This window comes from Biomphalaria glabrata, chromosome 15 (genome assembly GCF_947242115.1).
Source record: "Biomphalaria glabrata chromosome 15, xgBioGlab47.1, whole genome shotgun sequence".
NCBI lineage: Eukaryota > Metazoa > Mollusca > Gastropoda > Planorbidae > Biomphalaria > Biomphalaria glabrata.
In genome coordinates, this window is record NC_074725.1 from 30,550,536 (window position 1) to 30,565,006 (window position 14,471).

The 14,471-nt window shown below is 39.0% G+C and overlaps 1 protein-coding gene across 1 annotated transcript in view; it reads right to left on the bottom strand.

Moving 5' to 3' along the window:
- The window catches only part of LOC106070047 (uncharacterized), a 13,412-nt gene extending 5,136 nt beyond the window's left edge, over window positions 1–8,276 (bottom strand). The window contains exons 1-4 of the mRNA XM_056012929.1: window positions 8,172–8,276; window positions 3,997–4,158; window positions 3,108–3,187; window positions 901–1,102 (exon numbers count right to left, since the gene is read on the bottom strand). Coding sequence (XP_055868904.1) covers window positions 901–1,102; window positions 3,108–3,187; window positions 3,997–4,158; window positions 8,172–8,174 — 447 coding nt within the window. The 5' untranslated portion in view covers window positions 8,175–8,276. The remainder of the gene's footprint in view (window positions 1–900; window positions 1,103–3,107; window positions 3,188–3,996; window positions 4,159–8,171) is intronic.
- Between the last annotated feature and the right edge of the window lie 6,195 nt (window positions 8,277–14,471).

Here is a 14,471-nt window from a genome sequence, read left to right on the forward strand (position 1 = left end):
ACCAAACCAAGCCAAAAAAAAAAACAACATAGAAGAAACATGCAAGAAACATGCAAATAAATGCAAGAAATCTAAAAACAAAAACTGGCAAAAAAAGAGAGAAAAAAAACAGGCAAGAAACAGAGAGAAAGAAAAAAAAAACAGGCAAGAAACAGAAAAAAAAAAACAGGCAAAAAAAAAAACATAGGAAAAACAGGCAAGAAACAGAAAACTGGTAAGAAACATGCAAGAAACGTACTTTGACCTATCCTCTTAGGTTTTAGATTTCGATTTGAGATTTTATGGCACATCGACACAATTAGGCCCCGCAACGCCCCCTATCTTCTTACCCAAACAGATATAATGCCATGTGTCATGGAGAACACTGTACTATCCTCTTACCCAAACAGATATAATGCCATGTGTCACGGAGAACACTGTACTATCCTCTTACCCAAACAGATATGATGTCATGTGTCACGGAGAACACTGTACTATCCTCTTACCCAAAACAGATGATGTCATGTGTCACGGAGAACACTGTACTATCCTCTTACCCAAAACAGATGATGTCATGTGTCACGGAGAACACTGTACTATCCTCTTACCCAAACAGATATGATGCCATGTGTCACGGAGAACACTGTACTATCCTCTTACCCAAACAGATATGATGTCATGTGTCACGGAGAACACTGTACTATCCTCTTACCCAAAACAGATATGATGTCATGTGTCACGGAGAACACTGTACTATCCTCTTACCCAAACAGATATGATGTCATGTGTCACGGAGAACACTGTACTATCCTCTTACCCAAACAGATATGATGTCATGTGTCACGGAGAACACTGTACTATCCTCTTACCCAAATAGATATGATGTCATGTGTCACGGAGAACACTGTACTATCCTCTTACCCAAACAGATATGATGTCATGGGTCACGGAGAACACTGTACTATCCTCCACGTTGTATATCATGCGGATGTTCCTCTCCAGATTATCCTTGGCTTCCTTGCTCTGGGCCGAGGTCTCGCTCATGTAGACATTGGTGGCGTTGATCTCCATGATGACCACCACGCCGGATATGATGCACACCACCGGAAGTGTAAAATGGTTTCTGAAATCCCAACAGAAAAGTCACAATGGAACATGTACTGGTCTGTACTGGTTTAGACAGTAGAGTCACTAGGGCGGTGGGAGAGGAGCGGATAGCACCGGGTGACACAGATGAGGAGGTGACAACAACGAGAAAAAAAATATTTTTTTTTCACAAAACGTATATCAACTCAGTATGTCTGTCTGTCTGTCTGTCTGGTAAAAGGTTTGTACACGTTATTTCTCCCACACCCATTCTCAGATCAAGTTGAAACTTTGCATAATGATTATTGACATAGACAAGACAAGAATCGATAAAACGAAACTAATCAAATTGTCAATTAATTATAGGTAATTAATTATTTTGTTTGATAAATATATAGTTCGTCCATCGTGGTTCGATGATGACCACTTGACAAGTGACTTTGCTGGAATTTGGATTAAAGTGAGGAGGATTCGCGCAACACGTCGACCTGACTCTCGCGCCCTAAAGCCCGTCCTTTTCCGGAAGCAAGATTTAGTCAAGACGTCCGTGGACAAGTTTGGGTGCAGTGGATGACCAGAGACTTTCTGTGTGTCTTGTCCTGCTCTTGAGTGCTCCACAGCGCTGTGCTGGTACTTGCCTTTCTGTCCCGAATTGTCTAGTTTTGTGACGTTTCGCACGGGCCGCCAAGTCCAGACTTCACATGCTAGGTTTGACATTTTGTTTGATACCAACAAGGGAAATGAGTCCTTCAGTATTCGCAGATACTGCTAAATACGTAGGGTTTCGTCCCCTAGAAATAAATTGACCACGTTATTTCTCCCACCCCCGTTCTTCGATCGTGTTAAAGCTTGAAATAATTTTTATTGCACATAAAGAAACATGAATTGATATTTGTAAAAACTAAACTAAATAGTCAATTAATTATTGTCATTGTTCTTATGTGACATTTAACTATGCATGTAAATGTAGATGCTGACGCCTGGTCTCACTTGAACTGGTGGATTACTTTTCACCTCGCCTGACCACTTCGTTTAACACAGCATAAGGAATAATTATATCAATCACAAATTCTCAGAGTAGCAGACGTTTCTTTTATTGCACATAAAATAAGATACATATAAAACTGTCAAATCCCGCCCTGGAGAAACACATTTCATCCAAATGAAATATACTTAAATTCACAATTTGTACTAGATCTCAGAATCACTAACATTGTACACTATTATAGTGGAGGAAAATACATACATCTCCTTACTCCGCAGGAGCCCAAAATTACATGAGGTTTTCAACTCGTGGTCAGTTACAGACCAATCATTTCCTCGTGAAAAGGCAAGAGATAGATAAATGACTACAAACGAGTATATGGTAGTGCCACAAAAGAAGAAAGACCCAAACGATAGATTTTGAAAGGTATTTGTTAAAGGGGAGGGGGCAATGATTGTGTGGGGTTAAGGGGGGGCACCATCTTAGGATGACACCAGCTCTAGCGACGCCTCTGGATCTAGACTAGATTTAGTATTAGCATGTAAATCATTGTAAACATAGTCAAACAATTGACTCTAGCTGTTAATACGTGTTGGTTTGACTTATATACGAGTTTCGACGCTTTATTTTCAAATGCTGAAGAGTGTTTTTTTTACTTTGATAAATTTTCTTGGGCAGTGCCATCATGGGTTAAAAAGTTAAAAGTAACTTGATTAATAAAATGATAGCTAAAAAGATAGAAGAGAGAAATATAAGAGAAAAGAAGAGAAAGATAAAAAGAACAAGAGACAGAAGAATAGAGGAAGAAAGAGAGAAACAGAAAGATTAATAGAAGAAAAGATGAAGAAAATAAGAGACAATAAGTAAGAACGTAAGAGAAAGGGAGAAAAGAGTGTCAGTGAGAGAGAGAGAGAGAGGGCGGGAGAAAGAGAAAGAGTGTGAAAAATGGAGAGAGTAGTTGGGACATTGAAATGAGACAGGTGAAGAAAGAAAGAGAATGAAATCTTGAAAAAAAAAAGGTGAAGAAAGAAATGAATAAAAAAATAAATTGACTCACTTGTGTATTTGGAAACTCATATACATCATAATACACAAAATATGAACACCATTTAATACAATCAGTGCGTTGCCGAGAGTCTGAAATAGTATCAACAAAGTATTACTTCACTCAACAAAGTGCTACTACCATGAACTAATTGTTCCCTAAACTGGAAAGATTTTTAAACATATGTATTTCATATAATTCCTAACAGGGTTTTAAGAATATGCATTTTCACTCAAACTAATTTTATAACGGAATTCTTTTCTCCAAAATGTAAGACTTTGCAAAGGTGCGAAGTATGAGGCGCTTTATTTGCTTTTGTTTTTTTTCGGGAGTGGGGGGTGATTTCTGTCATCAGAAGTTGTACACTCAGTCGCTAGGTAATACACTCTGAAGGGTAACATCTCGGCCAGATGGTCATCCTTTTGGTTATCTATGATGTTAGTGTAATAGTGCGACAAATCGCTATAAAAAGCATGAAAACTGACCTGCGACGTCGCAACCTGTGGGCTGTTTAGGCCTATTGCTCCTTGCCAGGTCAAAAGTCATGTCAATGACGTGACAACGAGCTATTGGTCAAAACTGCCCACAGGTTGCGACGTCGCAGGTCAGTGTCCAGACTTCCTATAACAATCGTCAGACCTGTGTCGTGGCAACAAGCTATTGGTCAAAACTGCCCACAGGTTGCGACGTCGCAGGTCAGTGTCCAGACTTCCTATAACAATCGTCAGACCTGTGTCGTGGCAACGAGCTATTGGTCAAAACTGCCCACAGGTTGCGACGTCGCAGGTCAGAGCCCAGGTCTTCTATAACGATTGTACTTGAATAGTGCCATTAAAAATGTCGATTCTCTCCCTTTATAAGCTAAAAATAAATCTAGATCTAGCTGAAAATACTTACTTACTTGTGTCAAGTCACCAAAGACTAGCTCCCTCGGGGCCGAATTGAACGCCACAAATCTCTCGTACTCTTCAAAGTAAGGGTGCGCCTTGACGGAGCTCAAGACCAGCGTGGTGAAGTGGAACCGCAGGACGATGCCGACTATGAGCAAGAAGAGGCAGACCAGCTGTGCGGGAGGAGTGAGAGATTTGAGGTCAGCTGTGTGGTCAAGTGAGTGGAAAGCGGTGCGGTCAGTATTACGTAGTGTGTGTTTGTGTTTCTATGGTGACGGTGGGAAGAGGTTAGCGATTGGTTGTGAATGATGCAACATTTGCGGCATTGTCGTCAGCTGTTTTTCTGTAGTGAGTTAGATTTTGTTAAAAAACACGTTTTATATTATAACTAAAGTCTACTACCTTTATTTCTTCTTAAGTTAAAATGTGTCTATATTGTACTAAAAGTTCTCTTTAGTTTTGTTCATAAAAGAATTTATTCAAAAGCTATTTCAAGTTTTATACGTTAAGATATAGTCTAGTTGTCTAGAAACAGTCCATTGACAAGAAACACACATAAGACATTTGCCCCAAATCACCCCAATAGAAAGAAAACTATATGGAGAGCTCCCTGATGTATTGGTCTAGTCATATGAACACTCCAACATAACAATAGAACGATGAAGAAGAAGAAAAAAAAGAAATGAATGAAAGTAAGTGTGTGGTCAACTGTGTGGTCAATTGCCTGGAAAGGCGTGTGGTCAGGAGTGTGGTGTCAGCTGTATGGTATCAATTGTGGTGTTACCAGGGGGGAAAAAACTTAATAGGTCTACAATGTAACCGAAAAGAGAGAAATAGAGAACGAGAAAAAGAAAGAAGGAAAAAAAAGGAAAGAGAAAGGGAGAGAAAAAGACTGGAGAGATAGAGAAAAAAAGAGAGAGAAAAAGAAGAGAAACAAAAAAGGGAGAAAGTGAAAAGGACAGAAAGAAAGAAAGACAAAGAAAGAAAAAGAGGATCAAGAAGAAAAAAAGAGAAAAAGGAGAGGAAGAAAGAGAAAGAGACAAAGAGAAAAGGTGTCTGTGAAGAAACAAGTCCCTTTACGTTTAAATAGCCTTTTAATTGTAAAACATTTCAACACAACATGTATACACGACAACGTTATATACAGATACCCAACTTCTCTAGCTGACTTCCTCTCTTCTTGTTTACACACTCGTCACTTCCCGCAAGTCCCTTAACTCTCGATACCCAACACTTGACCGTGTGTCACGGTTGACCTAACACAGTAACCGTCAACAGTGAGAAAAGATGAAGGAAAGAGAGAACAAGAAAGAGAATGAGAGAGAAAGAGAATGGTATTGAGAAATAGCAATGACATAAGTAGGGCAGACTGGCATAGTGTAAAGCAGCAGGGGTTCTCAACCTGTGACTCGCGACCCCCTTGGGGGTCGATTGACGATTTGCCAAGGGTCGCCTAAGACCATAAAAAAAATGGATTGCATATTGTCTACTCTTCTATTGCTGTGTGTGTGTGTGTGGGGGGGGGGGTCGAGGCACAGTGGGGGATTTTAAAAAGGGGTCGCCGAGCATAAAAGGTTGAGAACCGCTGGTGTATGGCGCATGGAACTTTACTCCATCCCACCCCTCTAGAAGTTCACAAGCTCGTTACGTAATAAAGTCCAAGTATTAACTCTTTCTCTCCCAACTGACGATACCAACGTTGATTCTATCAGAACGTGTTAAATAATAACGGAGAGAAAGAGTTAAGTCTATATATATATACAATTACAATCACTTCATTCAATTAATCAAGATACCAAACTTCTTTACTAATTAAACCGTATCTTTTTTTTAAAGGGAGATATAAAGAGAGAGAGAGAGAGAGAGAGAAATAAATGGAAAACGCAAAAAAAAAAAAGATAAATGAGACAGAGACAGAGGAGTACACGTAAAGAGAGAGATAGAGAGAAAGATTGAAGGAAAGATAAAGGAGGACTGAGAAAAAAAGACACATAAAGAGTAGAGTGAATCACAGACAGGGAGATAAATAACGGGGGGAAAAAAGAGTTGAGAAAGAATAGAGAGAAAGAAAAAGATAGAGTGATTTAGAAAGAAAGAGAGCCATAGAGAGAGTAACAGAGAGAAACAGAAAGATAGAAAGAGTGATTAAGAAAGACAGTAAGAAATAAAGAGATAAATAGATTTCGAAGTCCTACCATCAATGATGTGTGCCAGATAAAGAGAGGTAAAGAGATGTGGAAGTCCTACCATCAATGATGTGTACCAGATAAAGAGATGTGAAAGTCCTACCATCAATGATGTGTGCCAGATAAAGAGATGTGGAAGTTCTACCATCGATGATGTGTGCCAGATAAAGAGATGTGAAAGTCCTACCATCAATGATGTGTGCCAGATAAAGAGATAAAGTGATGTGGAAGTCCTACCATCAATGATGTGTGCCAGATAAAGAGAGGTAAAGAGATGTGGAAGCCCTACCATCAATGATGTATGCCAGATATAAAGAGATGTTGAAGCCCTACGATCAATGATGTGTGCCAGATAAAGAGAGTTAAAGAGATGTGGAAGTCCTACCATCAATGATGTATGCCAGATATAAAGAGATGTGAAATTCCTAAAATCAATGATGTGTGCCAGATAAAGAGATAAAGTGATGTGGAAGTCCTACCATCAATGATGCATACCAGATATAAAGAGATGTGGAAGTCCTGCGATCAATGATGTGTGCCAGATAAAGAGAGGTAAAGAGATGTGGAAGTCCTACCATCAATAATGTGTGCCAGATAAAGAGATGTGAAAGTCCTACCATCAATGATGTGTGCCAGATTAGAGAGGTAAAGAGATGTGGAAGTCCTACCATCAATGATGTGTGCCAGATAAAGAGATGTGAAAGTCCTACCATCAATGATATGTGGCAGATAAAGAGAGGTAAAGAGATGTGGAAGACCTACCATCAATGATGTGCGCCAGATAAAGAGATGTGAAAGTCCTACCATCAATGATGTGTGCCAGATTAGAGAGGTAAAGAGATTTGGAAGTCCTACGATCAATGATGTGTGCCAGATAAATAGATGTGAAAGTCCTACCATCAATGATGTGTGCCAGATAAAGAGATGTGAAAGTCCTACCATCAATAATGTGTGCCAGATAAAGAGCGGTAAAGAGATGTGGAAGTCCTACCATCAATGATGTGTGGCAGATAAAGAGCGGTAAAGAGATGTGGAAGTCCTACCATCAATGATGTGTGCCAGATAAAGAGAGGTAAAGAGATGTGGAAGTCCTACCATCAATGATGTGTGCCAGATAAAGAGAGGTAAAGAGATGTGGAAGTCCTACCATCAATGATGTGTGCCAGATAAAGAGATGTGAAAGTCCTACCATTAATTATGTGTGCCAGATAAAGAGATGTGGAAGTCCTACCATCAATGATGTGTGCCAGATAAAGAGATGTGAAAGTCCTACCATCAATGATGTGTGCCAGATATAAAGAGAGGTAAAGAGATGTGAAAGTCCTACCATCAATGATGTGTGCCAGATATAAAGAGAGGTAAAGAGATGTGGAAGTCCTACCATCAATGATGTGTGCCAGATAAAGAGATGTGAAAGTCCTACCATCAATGATATTTGGCAGATAAAGAGAGGTAAAGAGATGTGGAAGTCCTACCATCAATGATGTGCGCCAGATAAAGAGATGTGAAAGTCCTACCATCAATGATGTGTGCCAGATTAGAGAGGTGAAGAGATGTGGAAGTCCTACGATCAATGATGTGTGCCAGATAAATAGATGTGAAAGTCCTACCATCAATGATGTGTGCCAGATAAAGAGATGTGAAAGTCCTACCATCAATGATGTGTGGCAGATAAAGAGCGGTAAAGAGATGTGGAAGTCCTACCATCAATGATGTGTGCCAGATAAAGAGCGGTAAAGAGATGTGGGAGTCCTACCATCAATGATGTGTGCCAGATAAAGAGAGGTAAAGAGATGTGGAAGTCCTACCATTAATGATGTGTGCCAGATAAAGAGATGTGGAAGTCCTACCATCAATGATGTGTGCCAGATAAAGAGATATGAAAGTCCTACCATCAATGATGTGTGCCAGATATAAAGAGAGGTAAAGAGATGTGAAAGTCCTACCATCAATGATGTGTGCCAGATATAAAGAGAGGTAAAGAGATGTGAAAGTCCTACCATCAATGATGTGTGCCAGATAAAGAGAAACTTGTCCACGTACTTCGTTGTCTTGGTGATGTCAAACACTTCTTCAACCTCTCCATCGACATCATCATCATCATCATCATCTGTAGCACATTGACACACAAACTAAGCGAATCTCAAGGAGACTATACAAGTGATGGGCAAACCACGGCCCGCGGGCCACATCCGGTCCCCAGAGAGGTTTAAACAGGCCCGCCAGATTTTTAAAAAAATAATAATATAAAATAGTAAATGTCATTCACAATGTAAGAATTCAAATTTGCAATGCCAGATAAACCATTGGAGTAATATTGCGAATTTTAATTTGTATGAGACAATCAAAGATTTCCCATTTGCAGAGTCCATTCAACTCTAAAAGATAAAAGATACCTGACATTAGTTAGGGGAAAATTAAAGGTAGTTGGTTATTGCGCTGGCCACATGACACCCTCATCAAATGTGGGTCAAAGAAACAGATGATCCATAGATCGCAAATTCTAAGAAGGGTAGTTCCTTTTTTTTAAAATTGTATTTTAAAATGTTCGTAAGACATTTCAGCTTTAAGCTATTACTTAGACTTAGATCCTCCCTGCAGCCTTTGGAAAATGCTCCCCGCCATTTTTATTCGGCACGCTACGTCACGGTAGGCATCTCCCATCATTTGTTATGATGCTGACTAGGTAAGTGAACTTGTACAGCTCTTCAAGCTTTGACTCGCCAAGTCTGGCGGTGGCACCCTTTACCTTATATCAAACTGGCAAAATTTTTAGTTTTATCCAAGTTTATGCTCACAAAAGGAGAGACTAGAGACAGGATTATTACGGCCACTGGACTCTGACTGGACACCACGATGATCATCTTTTAAAAAAGACAAGCTAAAACTCTATGGCCATATTACAAGGTCTTCTGGGCTCGTGAAGACCTTCCTTAAGGGAACAGTGCCATCAATCAATTAGAGCTTGTAGTGTTATGAGGCGGGGCTGTCATTACTGGTGTTAAAGCCTTTGCATTTGTTGTTTTTTTAGCACCCCCGTAAGTGACCAAGAAAGCCATGGACTGTGAAAAAAACATGGGTCTCAGCTCTGGAAGAAAATCGTGCCATACGAAAAATGGCCGGCTCCTCTACCACCAAGGCCAAGGCCACCTTAACCCAGCGATACGTGTGAACGGGAAATGTCTCTCAGAAATACGGCTCCACAGTCACTTTAAAAAGGGCTCCACAAGATGAGCCATAGTCGTTTTACGACCGAAGGAGGCCAAAGAAAGAGAAGACGACTGAGAATTGCCATTTCTCAATTTCGATTTTCAATTAAAAAAAAAAAAAAACGTCTGCTAGCGTTGCCTTGTTTGCTTTTTAAAGGGAAATAGCCGCTATTAGTTTTGTGTCTTATGTCTGTCTGTCTGTCCGTCCGTCCAATTTAGATTTCATAAACTATAAACGATATTGAAAATACGATATTATGATAGCTTAAATCTTTTGAAGTACTGATGCAGCGAGTTTTTTTTTTCTTTTCTGAAAGCGAAAAATTCTGATATTAGTAATCTGATATTCTGATTAGTTTCTGATATTCTTTCTGAAAATATTGAAACCTGCCTTTTTACCTGCCTGAGCGGACCACTTCGGGGGGGGGGGGCGATTTTGAGTTTGTGTTTCCACACAAGTGGACAAGACCCTATATATTTAGCCAGATCTGTGAATACTGAACAAGTAATTAATTGACTGATGGTTAATTCGTTTCAATTTATTCACGTCTTGGCTCCGCAATGAATTAGTGTGCATAGTTTCAACGTGATCCGAAAATGGGTGTGGGAGAAATAACGTATACACACTTTTTACCAGGCAGAGTGAGCTGATATAAGCTTTGTTAACAATAATTAAATTTTTTCTAATTTTCTACAAAACATGTCTATATCTAATTTATTTTTATAGTATTATTTTACCTTCCGAGTCGTCGTCAGAGTTGGCATTAATATTGATGTCAAAACGCCTTCTTCTTGTCCTGTAGCTCCCCCTTGACTTATAGTCTCCTCTATCGCCTTCATCATAGACCTCGTAGAGCTCCATATTTTCAGGAAAACCCTGACGATCAAAAACTGCGTTTCGAAGGTCAAGGCTATCCTCTAGAGAACAGCGCGGGCGCCTTTGCGATTCCGTAAACAGGCGGGAACTGTTTTCGTATATGCTGTCGAATCTGTCGCTAGTGGCTGTCATGGTTACTATAAAACATTCAAATGAGGTCCTTGGAGAGCTGACTCGTGAATTAGTCTGTAATTAAATTAATTTAAGTCTTAACATCAATTAGAAAAAAAAAAGACGCTCTGAATACTCAGACAAAAAATGTGAATTTAATTTTTTTTTCTTGTTCTTGTAACCAGACGTTAATATAGTCAAATTGAAATGTGAAATCCTTTCGTTAAAATAATTTCATATGCAAGAAAACGTAAACTTTCTCTATATCTAAAAATAAAACAATAAAGCCTTCGCTACAATACAGAAAAGCATAGCGCACCACAGTAGCCAATTTAACTTTTATTTGATATACATTCTAAAATTAGATCCTATTTAGTGACGCAGTGACGCTACATTCTAAAATTAGATGTTATATAGGCCCAGGCTACGTAGCACAAATCTCAAATTAATATAAAGAAAATTTAGTAAGTCTGAGTTAAAAGTCGAACGTTTATCTCTATATGAAAAAATTAATTTAATTAAATAACTGAGCTATTTCGGCTTCTTGCTCAGACGCTAGATTTACATAAAACCGGCATAGAGGCAAGCATCTGGCAGTGAATGACTTTCGAATGAAACATCTGGAGAACTCCCTTGAGAACAAAAGAAAGGTTATTGTTGAAGAGTCTAGACCAGCGGTTCTCAACCTTTTAAGCTCGGCGACCCCTTTTTAAAATCCCCCACTCGGCTGTGACCCCCCACCTCCCCCCACACACAGCAAAAGAAGAATAGACAAAAACAATCCATATTTTCGATGGTCTTAGGCGACCCCTGGCAAATCGTCAATCGACCCCCAAAGGGGTCGCGACCCACAGGTTGAGAACCCCTGGTCTAGACAGTGAAAATAAAGCGTATATCGACCACCGGCAGACAACGGTTTTGTCTGCCTTGGTTGTGGCTAAATATGTAGGTCACAGCTAGGACTGCGTGATCATGCACTCCTTAATCTTCGTACACAAATACACACCTTATAATCTTATCTTATAGATTACAGACGTTACTGCAAAAAAAAAAAAAAAAAAGATAATTACGTCCTACGCATTTCTTGCGTCAGTCTAGTCATGCATGGCTGCCTGGTCGTGCGGTTTGCGCGCTGGACTGTCGTTCAGATTTATCGACGGTCGAGGGTTCAAACCCTGCCCGCTCCCATCCCCCGTCGTCCTGCGGGAGGTTTGGACTAGGAAGTAAACTATCTTCAACTCTGAAGGAACATCCGAATTATGTAAAACAAACATTGCATGTTAATCAATGACTTATTCGACTTAAACCAAGTCGTTGGTTTTCCTGGCTGATTCAGGCAACCCTCTCCATTTCTATCCTATCTTACCTTATGAAATATAGACGTTACTTCAAAAAAGAAGATGATTACGTCCTACGCGTGTTCCTAAGTCAATCTAGTCGTGTATGTTGATCATTGACTTAAATTCTGCCAAGTAATTGATATTCATGGCTGACTCAGGCAATCCATTACATGCTCTAATAATAATAATAATAAGACTTGTCTTCGAGTCCGGAGATTTATGAGGAATGCAGTATTTTCAGTCGCTACGCAGCCCCAGCTGTGACCTACATCCTTTGCCACATCCAGGGCTAGCACAAGCATTTGCATGCTCTAATACTTAATACACCAGAGTAGAAGAAAGAAGGGTGAAAATGCAACAGCGCCGGGTGATTACAGATGTCCAACCTGTGACCTCAGCTGTGCATTAAGGATTGGCCTCTTCAGTCACACAAGAAGTTGCAAAAGGAAAAGATCGTCTCTCCAGACGTAAAATGACACAGATTAGAATAGTAATACTATAAGTATAGACTATAGTAATAGTAAATAGTACTAGTCTACAAGGAATGGGCATTTGTACAAATAATAATAATAATGTTAATAAAAAGTACGCGTGTAACAATAACAAAACATCTATTCACTAATATTTTAGAATTTACTTGGTTCAAGTTTTTCAAGTACCGAAACACAAGCTTTATCCAGTTTTATCTTTTCACTCTTTCTGAATCAACAAAGTGAGTCTGAAACTTATTGTTTATTTCCTAAGTCGGAAGTAGTTAAGTTTCAAAAAACAAGAAGCGAATAAACTAAAGATACAAAACAAAATTCCAATTTGAATGAAACAAAAGAAAATGTATTCTTAGTAGAATTTATCAGGACTTCCAAATGAACTTTCTACAGTCCACAGACAGACAAACAGACTGACAGACAGATAAGTTGATTGAGAAAAAGGGGGTAGGGGTGGGAGAGAATATCAATTGCTAAATAAAATAAGGGAAATTTTAAAAAGGAAAAAAAAGTAAAGTTCCCCTTTCAGACTTTGTGGTCTTTAGGGCAGATGATGTAAAGGGCATCTGTTTTTGTGGGTGTCATGTGGCCAGCACAACGACCAACCGCCTTTACTTTTCCCCAACTAACATCAGGTACCCATTAGAGCTTTACCGCTCAGACACCGCGCCTCCTATTTTAGAAAGGTTAAATATAAAAACATAAACACAGACAGAAAAACAGACAGACGTCTCAACCACAGAATGAATATAAATGTATTAACACTGTGGTTAAACTTGTTTTCAAAGAAAAGTTATAATTTCAATACAAAGTTATAATTTCAAACAAAAGTTATAATTTCAAACAAAAGTTATAATTTCAAACAAAAGTTATAATTTCAATACAAAGTTATAATTTCAAACAAAAGTTATAATCTCGATACGAAATTATAAAACAAAATGTTTTTCTACAATGGACCTATTTCCCCAATCGTAAACAAACAACATTTAGTCACGTGATAATATTGATAAAACAATGGGGGAAAAAACTGTCACGTGACAGCACTTGTGTATTAAAAATTAGATCGTTGTAGATAGAAAATCACGAGGCTAAATGTTGTTTGTTTAGGATTGGTGAATGAGGTCCATTGTAAATTATATTCTATGCACTGATGTACCTTTTTCTTTTATGGGGTCGTGGGTAAGATTTGACTATGTAAAGGGGTCCCCGGTGTCACATCATTGTTTGTGACATGAATTAGTGGGAATCACGAAGTATAACTTTTTGTTGTGTTTCACGTGAAAGTGAAACCCAACCCAGAATCAAGGGGCCACAGTTGCATTGTGGGATGTTAGATAGCTAGTTGAGTTATTTGGGTTGCGCAATCTGTTAGACCGACAGTGAACGTATATTTTAGAGTGAAGACATAGACTTTGGGTTAAAGATTAGGATAGACTTTTAATGGACCTCATTCACCAATCGTAAACAAACAACATTTAGACACGTGATCTTATTGATAAAACAATGGAAAAAAACTGTCACGTGACAACCATCATGAATTAAACATGAGATCGTAAATTATATAGAAGAGATAAAGCACCACGTGGCTAAATGTTGTTTGTTTACGGTTGGGGAATGAGGTCCATTAATCAGTTACCGCTAGATTCTCAAGGGGATAACATCGTTCTATAGTGACAGTCTCGTATATATAGCTGCCCACATGGTCAAGAATTGAGTTCTTAAACTGTATGAATGTCTAACGTGGTTGATTCAATAGTTTGATACCAGTTGTGTACTTGGAATATTTTGTTGGACTGAAGTCAATTTGTGAAACATAATGTGTATCTCTTGATGGCTGGAATTGCCAGTAAATTGTTATCGTATTTTATGGATAATAAGTATCGTCTGCGAACCAAGGTCTTATTTGGTCAATCTTAATATGTGTTGTTCTGTATTAACTGGAGTGGACATATGCGACATCAAGTAGTACAAAGGAGAAAAATGACATTTCAATTACACTAGCATACACAAGTAAAATGTCACGTAAGGAGTAGTGACACCCGGGTCAAAAAAATTTTGAGAACCTCTGCGCTAGAACATGTCGTGGGAGATGACTGTGATCTATCCCAGTTAGCATGTCTGTTCCCCCTAACAGACTTTTCCACGAGGGCGCCAGAATGAGGCCTAGAATATACCGCCAGGCAATCGCCACCAGACAATAGTATCAATAATATGACAATGGACATGTACATTGCGTTGAAGTTGTAGGCAAAGTACCCTATTTCCATTTATGTTGCTT